The 13,962-nt window shown below is 40.6% G+C and overlaps 1 protein-coding gene across 5 annotated transcripts in view; it reads right to left on the bottom strand.

Annotated features, from left to right (window-relative positions):
• The window catches only part of fgf13a (fibroblast growth factor 13a), an 83,654-nt gene that overhangs the window by 17,112 nt on the left and 52,580 nt on the right, over positions 1-13,962 (bottom strand). For 4 of the 5 annotated variants that reach the window (XM_056439233.1, XM_056439234.1, XM_056439231.1 and 1 more), the window contains one exon: positions 3,070-3,180. In XM_056439233.1, the coding sequence (XP_056295208.1) occupies positions 3,070-3,180 (111 nt within the window). Of the gene's footprint in view, positions 1-3,069; positions 3,181-6,547; positions 7,303-13,962 lie in introns of those variants that run through there. The other variant, XM_056439235.1, reaches the window with a different exon arrangement.

Genomic DNA, 13,962 nt, shown 5'->3' with positions numbered 1-13,962 from the left:
GATAACAATAATTGTCTTGTTTTTCTTATTGTAATGTAATGATATTAAATAATCAGGAATCCATTTCTCTGAAAGATTACTTTTCTCGGTCCTCTGTGCATCTTAAATACTCAATTACATTCTCAGTTACCTTGTTAACTGACTTCAGCTAGCATTTAAATTGCTCCATTTTTGCAACACAAATGACAGTCTTCTATTGGTAGAGTGATCCAAAGGCTCGGGAAAGACGCTCCGCTCTCTATGACAGATGTGTGTGTCTATTGTCTTTGTGCGATTCCTGCTTTGGCAGCTCCGTACAGCAGATGCTGCCAGCTAAAGGGATACCTCAAACAGATAGGACCCACTCTACCACCTAAATACCTTCATTATTTAATATGCTCTCTACAGTAATCTTGTGCATGTATTAAGCTGACATACCAATGATAGATCCGCTAATGTGTATTCACTGACAGTAAACCAAAGACAGTGAAACTATGACTACACATTTTGCAATTATGAGTAAAAGAAGAATAACATCCTCTCTAAACATTAACTATTAGCATATCTACATCATTATTGAACTAGTTCACACCAACATTTACGACACATAATTGAAAGGCGTGGAAAATGCCCTTCGAACTTTCGCTACTTCCTGCAGCATTCTCCAATACTGCAGTGTGGAGGCTGAACAATGACTTGTCAGAAATTCAGATGGCAAACTTTCTCCGCAACCATTGTTCAGATTGATTTATCTTGGCTTTGCTCTGTATGGAGCTAGAGGGGATGGTATAAAGTGTCGGGACCCTGGAACATCTTACTACCTGAGTAGTTCTTGTCTTTATCGTTGCACCGTTTTCATTCTGCGTCGCACACTGAGTCCCCCCCCCCCCCCCCCATACTCTACACACATTCTCATCTGCAGTCTGCTTTATCTCAGAAGGATTACCAGCCGGTGTACTGATGGTGATTTTCAAGAGGGGAAACTAAATTACTTCTTGGCTCCTAGAAACACCTGAGCACCCTGAAGAGGATGACGGGACCACCACCCACTCACCGAGCGTTCCCAGTGCAGAGAGCCACATCGAAAAAGAAGAGGGAGGACGCCTGAGGGACAGTTTCTCATGATTGCATGCAGGCTATCAATAGAAGTCATGACCAATTCAATTGACAATAAACATTGTCACATTTTAATCATTTATCCAATCTGTAAGTCATTCTCGCTGCTGAAATATGACAGAACCACAGATATAAAAGTCATTTTTTGCAACAGAATTCAGTAGAAGCTGTCACTTGATTACTGGTCAACTGCAGTGGCTCTTTGGCTCGACTGAATTGAGTTACTTAAGGAGAAATGTTAGGTTAAGTTAGGTAAATAATGACTATATTTAGACTTACATTTAGTGAAAGCATTTGTGTTAGTATAGTGTCATTGCATAAAGGATGGCACTGTTTAAAAAAACATATTATTGACTTTTTATTATTATTGACCATTGTATCTTCAGAAAGCTCTAAAGGAGTATTATCGTTGTACATTAGTTATAAATAAAGTAAGAACAGAGATATTGGTTCACTGCTAGGTAAAGGATTTGAAAAGGTAAAGCAAATTCATGTGCAATTAAATAAAGATATTTTTGGACATTTGAGCAATCTTTCCAATCCAAACAATATCTTCTACTTCCGAAGAGGATTAAAAGCAAAACCTCTAGGACAAAACTGAGAATGGCCGTGATTTTAAAATTTCAAAATGACCCTCTTTCTTTCAAAGAAAAGTGTTTGGAGTTGCCTTTCGGTAATGTTTTCTTCTTTTTTTTACCCAGTGGCTTTGCTCAAAAAATGGGAGAGAAATCACTTGGATTTATGAGACTTGAAAGTTATGAAACTTCTTTATTACCAAATCCAAACGTTCTTTGTGTGTGTGTGTGTGTGTGTGTGTGTGTTTATGCGTGCATTTGAGTAGGTCCTCTCCCACCATCGCAAGACAACAGTAGCTCCAAGAGGACTGCGCTCTCCATCACCATGGAGACAAGTGCACCCAGCGCCTAACGGCGCTATTTTTGGAGCAGTGCAAAGAGCTTCACTCTTTCTCCTTTGCTGGTTCAGCAGCACTCTTTAATGTTCTTGCCAATGCGGGACAGTTGTTATGTAAGTCAACAGAAAAGTGAGCACTTGCAGACGTAATGGGTGGTGTGCGTGTGTGAAGTGAAGGATAGTAGTGTGTGTGTGTTACTTTATTCATTATCATTTCTCCTTACACAGTGTTCACAATGTAGTACTTTAACTTAATTTAGGAAACAAATTTCACACAAATTACAAGTTGTTATTGTTCTTCTTCAGCTGCATCCCACTTGCACATAGCTGCTATTTATATGTACAATAAGATACAGACGCCATCTCCACCAGGGGAGTAATTGAATATAGAGGAACTAATGTGAGGCTCCAGAAGTGTTTACATCCGGTTAGTGTCAGGATTACACAGCAAGTATTACATCAACGGTGTTCAAATTACATCAAAGGTTATAACTGTTGTACTTTTTTTTTTACTTCAAAAGCATGCAGTGAAATACCTAATTATATGGGGTCTGCCTCTGCTGTGCTGCCACCAGACAAGTGGCTGTTCTGTTACTCTTCAATTGATATCTCTAATTTGTTTATGGGAAAACAAAGCTGGTGGGTGTAATGGCAGTGGTAGGGTTGCACCAGCACATAGTATAAGACATAACTGGCTCTAACAAAAGAGGAGGCGTGTAGGAGAGTAAAAAGACAATCATCATTATCAGTGTTAAGGTTGCTGTGACTTTGATTAGATCAAATTAACCGCTACTCACTACTGCACTGCTTAGCTGCGTTATCAAAGAACATATTTTGCCTCCATTATAAAGCAATATGTTTTTATCCGTAGGAGTGAAAAGCAAAACAAGCGCTGTACTTAATGTAGTATTGAGCGTTCGTCATCCTCAGAAAAGTATTTTCAACTCATTCAATGGATATGCATTCAGTTGGCATAATGTTGATGGTCTGTTACATGGTACAGTCCATAGCTAATGCATCCTGTCTGTTGATAGTAGCAAGGTGGAAGGTTGTGAAACTTACTGTAACCGTTGTCCTCCTCCTTCGTTCCATCAATGGTTCCATCCGCCTGCAGCTGCAGGTGGAAACCTTGTCGACTGTACAGCTTTGTCACGATCCCCTTTAGCTGGGGCTCTGTGGAGGCACAGGGACACAGAGAGAGGAAGACACAAGGATGAAACACACACTGGGAAAACCGGAATGGAGCAATGAGATGTCACTCGTGGTTTCAGTGTTGGGTCACGGCGTGTCGCCATTTCTAAAAGTTACTAAAGCCATAAAATCAAATTTAGTCAAAGGGTAGTAAAGTGGAGCCGAGCTGGGACAAATAGTAGCAATTACGTTGGCTGACTGTGATAGGTTAGTACACCTGTCAATCAAGCAAGCAAGGATGTCACCAAAAGCATGCCAGATTTGGCTCTCCCACTTTTCTCCCCTCTCTCTATACTTGTGAGACTCTCCTAAAATCAACTGGTCCTTAGCGCAATTGACACCATCGAACCTGCCTGTCCGCTGGATACACGATTGGCGGGTCTCACCACTCTCCGTGGAAGACCCCTGGTTAAAAGCCCCTAAGGCTGCCCGACATGATTACTTTGGCATTAAAAAATCGTGACTCATTCCCATTCCTTCCCCTATCCACAGACACCTGTGGTCTCCATGGCAACGACCATCTTGTGGCCTGAGAACTTTTTGCCCCCAGGGTGACAGGAGGACGGGCTGTGGTTACCTTCTGCCCCGGCTATCGCCCAATCTTTGGATTACCTCCCTCCCCTTCTCATGTCTAAGATGTATGTGTATGTGCAATGGTGTTTTTGTTCTCCTGCTCCCACACTGCCCTCTAGGGGCATAGTCGGGGTGGCTTTCTTTCTTCCCTCATGTTATGCTGTCATCTTTCATCCACCCTTTCCTAGATGGGATTAAAAAGTTCCTCGTTTGTTTGTGTTTTTTTAATATGAACATTCTTTGGCAATAAACCTGTTTCTGATTCTGATTTCTGATTCTGATTTTTAAGGGAGTCCTGTATTATTTCATATTTTTAGGAGCCAGAATGTGGCGGTCATTAGAGAAGCTGCTTAAGCTTCTTTTACATTTGCTTGACCACTTAGCCGTGGTGGTGGCCACTTTATACAACAACAGCACTGATGAAGGCTCTTGGCTTGCTGATTCCCACTAATCCTGCAGCCACTTTGCACAGGACATTTAATTTGTTATATACAGGGGGTAAACGACAAAGCAAGATGTCTGATGAATGTAAAAACACTTTAAAAACATGTACGCTTTAGTGAGCTTTAAAGATCGACACATTGATTGATAATAGTATGTAATTGGCAAAATGGTAAGACCTACAGCTTGATTAATGATGCTGTGTCTACAATCCATGAAAGCTGTTTCTGTCTTTTCTTTACAGCGGAACAGAGGTGACTAAAACAGCCGCCAGTACGGCTCCAAAGAGATATACGACCACAGGTGGACAGGAGCAAATAAGATCAAATGTAAAAATGGCTTTGGAAGAGGGGCGTGTGGTGACTCACTGGTCACCCTCTGCTACTCCCTCGAGGCTGCATGTCAGCTGCTCAATAAAGTAGAATTTTAGAAAGAAAATATTTGAGAAAAACTGCTGTGGTTTCTTGAAAGTCATAATAACTGCGGTTTAGGATATGTTCAGTTGCATACAAAAATCTAAATTATACTTCAATAAAATCTTTATTTAGTACATAATAGGATTTTGAGTACATTACATTTAAAGGTAAATTAAATTATACAGCTTTTGATAAATATAGTGACCATAATGTTTGATATTTTTGACATAGTAAATAAGGAGATATATATTTTGATATCTGTTACTGCATTCCAATTAAACAGGGACACAATAGAATAATTCAATGACATTAGTTTGAGCCATATTTGATTAGTTTGTAGCAACGCAGAAAATGAGCCACAAGGCTAAAAGACAATAGTTTGAAGTGAATGATTTACTTTTGAAGTGTCTGGGCAGCCTGCCTGTGTTACATCTGATAAGAGCTAAGTGCTCTCCATTTCCTGGTTACTGTCCCTGGTTAAGTGCCCTTCACGGTGGTCTACCACACCTTTCATCTATCCTTTCATCTCACTTACCTCCCAGTACCATCATTTCTTGCCTAACTAGGGTTACTTCTGCTTCAGAGATAGTTTATTCATCAGACATATTGTAATAATTTGTTGTAAAACATTGTACTTTTCAGTAGAACATATGGATGAATGTGCATATGTCATCATGTGCTGCAAACACAGAAGACACAGGTCGATGTGCACACTGCATTAGAGACAATGCACCACACGGTCCAAGTCACACACGGACAACGCCTTCTTCTTAGTACTCGTTTCTTCCTCCACATGGATAGGGATGGACGTTGGAATTGAAAGGGGTGCTAAAATATTTAGGATAGTTATTTTGTAGCTTAAAAATACCTTTTACTCCCAGGTGCATTATGTTACAAGAGTTGGAAATGAATGGGATTGAATAAAGTTTGGGAGCAAACCGATTTGAATCTTCGCCCCTTCGTCTTCATCGTGTCTTCAGACACATGAATAAAATTACACAATTGACAAGAGGTGATCTTTGGGCCTGATATGATCCGGTCAGATACCACTTCTTCACTGGGTGTGTTAAGGAGTGGGTGCTCAAGGCGCCGCAGTGAGAGTGCTCAAAGAGCCACCCTGGACCTTGGCTCACATGAACATAATACTTATAAAATTATAATGCTCATCATTTCAAATCTGACAATCAGGTCCCACGTATTGCTTATTGTCTGCCAACTAGTATATTTTTTTTCAGTTGGATCTGCGACAAAGAAGTTGACCAACACTAAATGTTGAATACACCCTTTGAGCTGAGAGTGAGCTCTGCTTAAAATTCTAAATAAAAGTTTAGACCTATACTTCTTTAAATCTCTTGGGAAACGTGTGTCTATATATATTTAAATAGGCTGCCATGTTAATCCATATTTGAGACTGAGAGAGAATAGTTTATTAACCTATGATGAATTAATTATCCATTAGCAATTTGAACAATGTAAGTAAAGAGACAGAAAATCAACTTAATATGCATAGTGTATTTTGTGCAGTGTGGCCTGAATAACTGGACAGTGGATTATGAATTATCAGTTTAATATATTATCTCACAGTCTGAGGGTGCAATGATGTGACTTGGACAAACTTTCCTAACCCCTTTTCCCACCAAACCCTGGCAGACCGATTTAAAACTATCCTCTGTATGTAACTAATATGTTGTATATGCTGTGTATGTGTGTATGTATGTGTCTGTGTGTGTATATATCTATGTATGTGTGTGTATGTATATATATATATGTATATATATATATGTGTATATACATGTATATATACATATATAGATATATATATATATATATATATATATATATATATATATATATATATATATATGATGGCATCATAGTAGATGAAGAGTTATTGATCCCGATGAAATTTCCCAACAGACCTGGCCGTCTCCTTCGCCTCTTCTTGGAGCCAAAGAGTTTGACCCGTGAGAAAACGTTCAGCCGGCTGGGCTTCTCACAGGTCCCCTTGACTTTACTGGGGCTGCTAACGCAGCGGCACGCATTCAACTTCTCCCGCTCCCTCGCCTGCCTCTTTTGCCGAATGAGGGAGCTGGCGATCGCTGCAGCCATAGCCAGTTTGGCTGCGCGCTGGAAACAACTTCAGCAGAAGCGTGAACAGGGTCCCCCAGAAGATGGGTCCCGGAGCCGCACGTCCTCCAGACCTCAGTGGCAACAAGCTGAAGCAACTGCAGTTATACGTTAAATAACAAAAGTGTGTTTCCAAGTGGACTCTGACGCGCAGACAGTAAACCGGTCCCAGTGAAGTCACCTAGATGTCCGAATGTATCACGTTGAGTTGTTCGCGAATTGGGGCGTTATTCAGGAACTGTCCGCTGTGTCTCCGAGGAAAGAATATCAAAAAAGTCAAACTTGACAACAAAATAATCAAACCCACGCGCTCCACCGTGAAGCTGCACAAATACTTTCACCACCGCAAGTTGCATGTTCCTCCAACGGCATCACTGTCGGTGCCTTGCAGCCAGAACGCACAGACTCGGTCCCCGGACGCGGTTTCGCACCATCCCTCTAAACTACATGGCTGCGTGCAGCACCTGGGATGCAGAGAGGCAGGTAGACGTGAATGAACAGGATGGAAACACCTGTTTGCAGACTCTATCTCTCTGTCCTTCTCCTTCTCTCTCTCTCTCTCTCTCTCTCTCTCTCTCTCTGTCTCTCTCTTTCTCTAAACCCCTCACTGAGGATGCTGCTGTCAGGGAGGGAGACTTAACACCGAGTTTCAGAAAGGCAACGCAGAGGATGGGAACCAATCCCTAAAGAGATTCAATTTGCTGGCTTCCCTTACTCTCCCTGTGGTTGAGGCGGGTCAGTGTGCGGCAGCGGCAGGCGCATCACTGCGGGTGCAGAATCCGAGCGCAGCGCAATGCTCACAGCATCCCACAGACAACCTGGAGGATGAGCAGTGGGGAGGGGGCGGGGGTCCAACGAGTGAGCTGCCAACTCAGGCAGTGTGCACAGATGAGAGATACTCCTCACAGGCCGCCATGTGGGATCATGCATGTTACATATCAAGAGAAAGGGGCGTCGAAGACAGGGGGAGGAGGGGGTGGCGAACGGGAGAAGGACGAGAGTCACCATTTTAAAATATATATTTTATCAGAAGAGTGGACAGATGGTCATGCACAAATAACTCCTGACACAGCTCGGTCCGTTTGGCTGTTTCCAAAAGATACATCCTATGTTTCTTAGGGGTAACGTCCAGCCGTGAAACGCGATTAGAAATGTTATCAAACTTATTCAATTGCCCGCTTTAGTGTGCGGATAAGTGCGAGTGGTGAACCAGCAGGTATGGCCATCGTCAGATGTCAGCAGTGATGGTAACGCAAGACGAATACAGTAAGCAGGGATTTAGTGGGATGAAATAACGGGAACAGCCTCAAGCCGCATGGATCACGGCTGAGGGACCGTGAATTAACATATAAATCGCGTGAATTGTTTCGCTACAAAATAAATCGTAATACACATGCCATTCATCTTAACACGCCTGTCCTCACAGAGGCTGCATTTTTTTTATGTGCAGCTGCTGACATTTTTTAATTTACATAATGAAAATGCCAACTTAGAAGAGCGGTTTTTCAGAGCTGTTTAAACTGCAGAGTGAAAGTTTGGTCTCCAGGCCAGACTGCAGGGCTCGTCTCCCGGCCGCTTCCCCCTCAGGCCCGGATCGAGCCCAGCTTACAGCCGAACCAATGGTGCCACCTACTGTCGTCCACCCAAACTGTCGCATATGTTTTTGTATTCATGTCTTCTGATTAATGATACTTGGCGGTAACGCGCCCTCAACATGATGGACTGAGACCTCACTCTGTCTGGAACCTCGTGGAAGTCAAAGTTAATTTATGAATCCGATGTAAAGCTCATACACACGATGTAAAGTGCCTCTCCACTTCAGCACCACGGACAGCTCCAAGCTGGTGAACGACAGCACTGTTCCAAGAAAGTCACTACTTACCGAATACAAATATAAACTACATTAGACTTGAGAGCACTTTTTTAAGCCATTTATCAATAACAATTAATATAAATTTGAATTAAAACAAAAAAAGTTAATATCAATAAAAAAGACAAAACAAGAGCAGCGTAAACTCTAATACCAAACGGCAGCCTACCTGAAACCGCTCTTCTCAACGGGAAAGACATGCTTGTCTTTTGAAGCCCAGAGCGCTGACTCGGATACTTGCAGTCCTGAAGTGAAGGCGAGTGGTCTACATTCAGCAAAGTTCAAACCATTGTCAGACAACTGTCAGAGGCGTAGTGCAGAGACGACGTCGAGGCGTGGCCATCAACATGAAGATCATTACAGGACATTAGCGACATGCCATTATGACTTCTAAATGCTCATTAAACATTCATTTAGAGTTCTTGTTGATCCGGCGAAAACACGGGCGTGTGTTTGCTGTGTCGCTGCTCGCTGAAGAAAAGTGGTTGGAAAACTGCAGGCTGAGATAGCACTTTCTTCTTGGGGGCAGGGAAGAGTTTGCTCTCATATTACAAAAAAAATCTGTAAAATGATCTGATAATGCTTCGACTAAACTGGTTACACAGGCCTGCCCACTTTGGACTGAACACTATCGATGTACAATCAACCGAGACAACATGCATTAGGTAATGCGTTTTCAAAGAAAATTCTTTCTTCTTCTTCCTTTTTTTTGGCATGCTATAGTTCAGCATCTGAGCATGTATTAATATCAAATGCATGCATGTTTGGTCCCTTGGCTCGCTTGTACAGCTCAATGTGCTGTATTAATCCAGATGTGAGGCGTGTTAATAAATGATAGACAGCAGATGTATTGCTGCAGTCCCTGTATGTAATGATAGACTGCTAAACAATACGCTCTGAGAGATAGGGAGCCTTACAGTAGATACTTGTGAGGGTTAGTGCACTCACTGCAACGGCTGCTCTCACTCACTATGAGCGACTTTGACCACTAGATGGAGCCAGTGGACAGGTTAAGGAGTGCAGCAGATCCCCCTAAAGGGGAAATCCACCTTAAAAACATAACTCTACACAGAGCACGACACTTAATGATTTAATCACTTTTTGAGGTTGATCTATTGACATTAAACTAGCGAGGTTTCTCCTTGATCTTCTCTGTAACATGCACATGTGTTTTCTTTAATGTAGAGCTAATAGTTGTGAATCAGGGAATTTTCTCATGTAGTAAAATTCCCCACTATCCACAGTGAAGCTCCAGGGGTTGTCGCTAAATGACTAGATGCATAACTTCAGTTTATTCCTCTGCCCTTCAGAAGTACTAATGAGCCGAAAACACAGAAGTGTATTTAACATGGAATCAGTTATTGTTTAGAGATTACTATATATTAAGAGAGACAAATACCAAATCAATGAAGTCCCGACTACAACAAAATGCTTTATATTAATTAAAACATTGTTGGCAAGTCATGTGGAAGAAAGCTATTTTTGTGATTATGCTCTGTAACTAGATAGGAATATAAATAGTTCATGGATCAATACCAAGATATTGAATTTGGCTTGCATAACAAGGCATACTGGAGAGATAAAAATATTGTTTTTCCTGTTTAATGTTATTGATATTTTCTCTCATGTCAGAGAGGGAATCAAGCTTTAACCCCACACAGAGAAGATGGTCACCAACGTTGTTTCAATGTTGAACTGAGTTTTATAGATTATCTCCAAAAACAGCTTGTTCCTACATGCATAGTAGCAATTATATCCACAGCGGCAATATTTCCTCTAATTATAGGTAGTCCCAAAGGCTTTCTATAAAACAAGAGAAACCAAAGATCCCAACTCAAGCAATCTGCAGTGAAATATGTTAATTGATTTCTTTTAAAAGCCGTCTAAGAATAAACAACATAACTCCTCTTTGTGAAACACAAATACATGTTTTCCTTTCCATTAGCCAGTGATGACCTAAACATACTCAATGAAACACTGTACATTGGTTCAGCCTAGAATGTTCTCATGTTGTAGTGCGGCTGTAATTAATACTGCACAATTTTCTCATTTCCTGCCATCTCTGCCTTGAGCTCAAAGGAAACCAATCTTTTTTTACACAGCAAAAAGAAAAGTCTATATCTAAGATTGATTCAGTGGAGCTGTAGATCTTCCACATGCATAGGTAGTTACATTTACATTGCCAAGGAAAGTTCAGTCAACGTTTGTGAAAATGAGCAAATCTCCAGTATAAAGTCTGGACGATGAGTGGAGACTTGATACTGTTTGTATTATTTTCTTTATTCTGTTGCAGTTCAAAGCTCTGACACAGAACATGTAATACTCACAACTTTCCCTGCATGGCTGCATCCTCTCTACCATATTTCCCTATTCATTGTTTATGGAGCAGTTCCAGACACTTTTGCTGGCACTTTCTAATATTTTGGACTGTCTTAGACCTTAGAAAGAAAATGTATGGTGTTTGTGTTTGAAACGGCTGCTGGAGGATAATACATAATGTATCACCGAGTTGAAATGTGGATCATAAGATTTGACTTGTGAAATTTTAAAAACACATTGATCAGATAAAATCGAGACATATTGATATTGTTCATATAATAAATACTAATCACCATACCTAACTCACATTAGTAATAGGACAAGCTAATATTCTACTTTCAAACTGTGACTTTAACTTTTGTCTCAAGGCGTTCTTGTTTGGACAAAATGGGAAGATTGTTTTAGAAATATGAGCAACACATAAGTGTCATGTGCATGATCAGCACACTCTGGCCTGGCCTGAAGAACGTGATTGGTCGGGCGATTCATATTAAATAGTTAAATATGATGTATGTGTTAAGACTATGTGTAATGATTTCCCTGTTCACAGTTTTATTGATGATGCATACAATTCCATCCAGTCAATATATATAAATGATGACTATAGCGCAGTCTATTATGTATAATAATGACAAAGTATGCTGAAGTTCGGTGGTCTTACCCCTCTATTACACCTTATTGATACACTAAAAGTCTAAAATCTAAGTCAGTTATGAGTGCAGAACTAAAGTCACCAAGACTAAAGTCACATCTTGACAGTTGCATGATCAGCACTATTGACAGCTCAGGATACATTGTACTGCTTGATATTTGAGAACCTACACAGAAAAAGATCAAATATTTATATCCAAAACAACAGCTGGAAATGTATGATCTTGGCTGATTACTTAACTCATTGTTGACATGTTGTCTTGCATTGAAGCTGGCACTATTTGACACTGTCCAGTGATGCAGGTTCTGAATTAATATTGCCGTAGAATTTTGTGAAAGGAGGTGGAGGGCATCAGAAATGTCCGTCAACAGACTGTTTCAGGGCCTGCGGTAGCAGGCAGGCGCCACGTTTACGCTGCAAGAACAGAGAGACTAATACGGGTTTCTTTCCTCAGGCCTCTTGTAACTCCGACCTCACCAGGACCCAACATAGAAATAATATCTAAATCTTTTTTTAAGTCAGACGTGTAACACACACACACACACACACACATTTGCTGTAAAAATTGTGTTGTTTTTTATGAAACGTTGTAAATAGTGACGTTGTACTTGTTGCCTTGCACATTCCTGCTGGTGGCATTCAGCCACTATTCATTCCACTGCACACAATACTGTCTGTGTACCTAATGTGCTCCTACTTACATTTACAAATAAAATACACTCCAGAACTCTTGAATCCCTATATTCCAGAACATTTACACCTCTCCCTGAACAATGCATTATAAATGCAACGCCCACATTCCAGAACATTTACACCTCTCCCTGAACAAGCATTATAAATGCAACCACCATATTCCAGAACATTTACACCTCTCCCTGAACAATGCATTATAAATGCAACCCCCATATTCCAGAACATTTACACCTCTCCCTGACCAATGCAAAATACATGCAACTCCCACATTCCAAAACATTTACACTTGTCCCTGAACAACCATCCTCCAAAGCATTCTACACACATTATCTGGCTTGTGTAACAAGGAGATATTTGGGCAAACCAACAAAGTCCAGATAAAAAAAACAGTTGACTATATCTCACTGCGAACATAAAAATAACATAGGGTTTGGGTTACCCTAACCCATTTAGAATTATTTAAATATAGTCTAAACTTAAAATTATAACAAATAACCCTTTTGTAAAGTGTGAATCATCAAATACATTATATGTATCCTGTATCTGAACATCCGAGAAGTGGAATGTCTTCCATGTAGTGTGCAAGGTGCACATGCTATTTTAGCTACTATGTTCACCCAACGTTGTAAAATTACAACAATGACATAACAAGCTGAAAATCTAATGTGATACATTAATTCCACAATAACTTACATGAACTTACATGAACTACATATTCTAACAATCACCAAAAAAAATATTTCATGGAATTTACTTTCTTCAATGTTGATATAACCAGTTGAATGAAACAAGGAGATGTGCTTCCGGAAAAGTTTGCAGGTAGAGTGAGTTCATGGCCTTATGGCCACACCTATATACACATTTACAATCCAATGGCATTGCAAGGCAAGACAATAGGACCCATTGACTATGTAAATATGGTCTTTCCCCAAAAAACGTTTTTGCAAATGTATTTTTTAGAGAGATAAAAGTGACGTAATATTACAACGAGGGGTCTTACAGGGTTAATTCTGCCATGAGCAAACGAAGACAGACGGACACTACCAGAAGCAGATATCTGGTTTTTGTTTCAGTCATCGGCTCGTTGATAAACTGTGGCCATCCCTCAAGTAGACAGTGTGGCCCCTTCAGGAGGACAGCTGGGTTTATCGCTGACCGTTAGGAGGACAGGAATAGGTGGGCTGCATTGTACATCAGCGACACTGATCAAACACTTAAGGTGATACTGAAGAAAATGTGTTTAGGCCTGATAATGCCGGTCACGCTGCTCGTGCTTTTCTAAGCAGCAAAGCAATGATGGAGGAGGAAACAGATAAAAAAGAGTAGACAATACACCAAGTGGAACTGGTGAGATAAGTAGAGTAGAGATGTGTTATGTTTCAAATAGACAAGGTGTTTAAACAAAAATAGGATAATTCATTTTTATTAGATCCTAATTTCTCCAGTATCATTTGTATTCAGAAATCTCAGAAGAAAATATAGCTCGAGTTCTCTTTAGTTGTGAGACACAAATGGATTCTAGCTATACGTGACTCATTTAAAGTCTGCCACAGACCGAAACTGAGCTTATTTGCAAGTGGAAGTTGGCAGCTGACGAGCGTTGATGAACTATGCTTTCAGAAATCCGATGAGTACCTGCCTCTGGTTTTATCCAAATGCAATATTGTGTCTGT

The sequence above is a fragment of the Pseudoliparis swirei genome, chromosome 19, assembly GCF_029220125.1.
Source record: "Pseudoliparis swirei isolate HS2019 ecotype Mariana Trench chromosome 19, NWPU_hadal_v1, whole genome shotgun sequence".
In the NCBI taxonomy this organism is placed as follows: Eukaryota; Metazoa; Chordata; class Actinopteri; order Perciformes; family Liparidae; genus Pseudoliparis; species Pseudoliparis swirei.
Note: the sequence above shows the minus strand (reverse complement) of the source record. Positions and strands in the feature narration are given on the sequence as shown.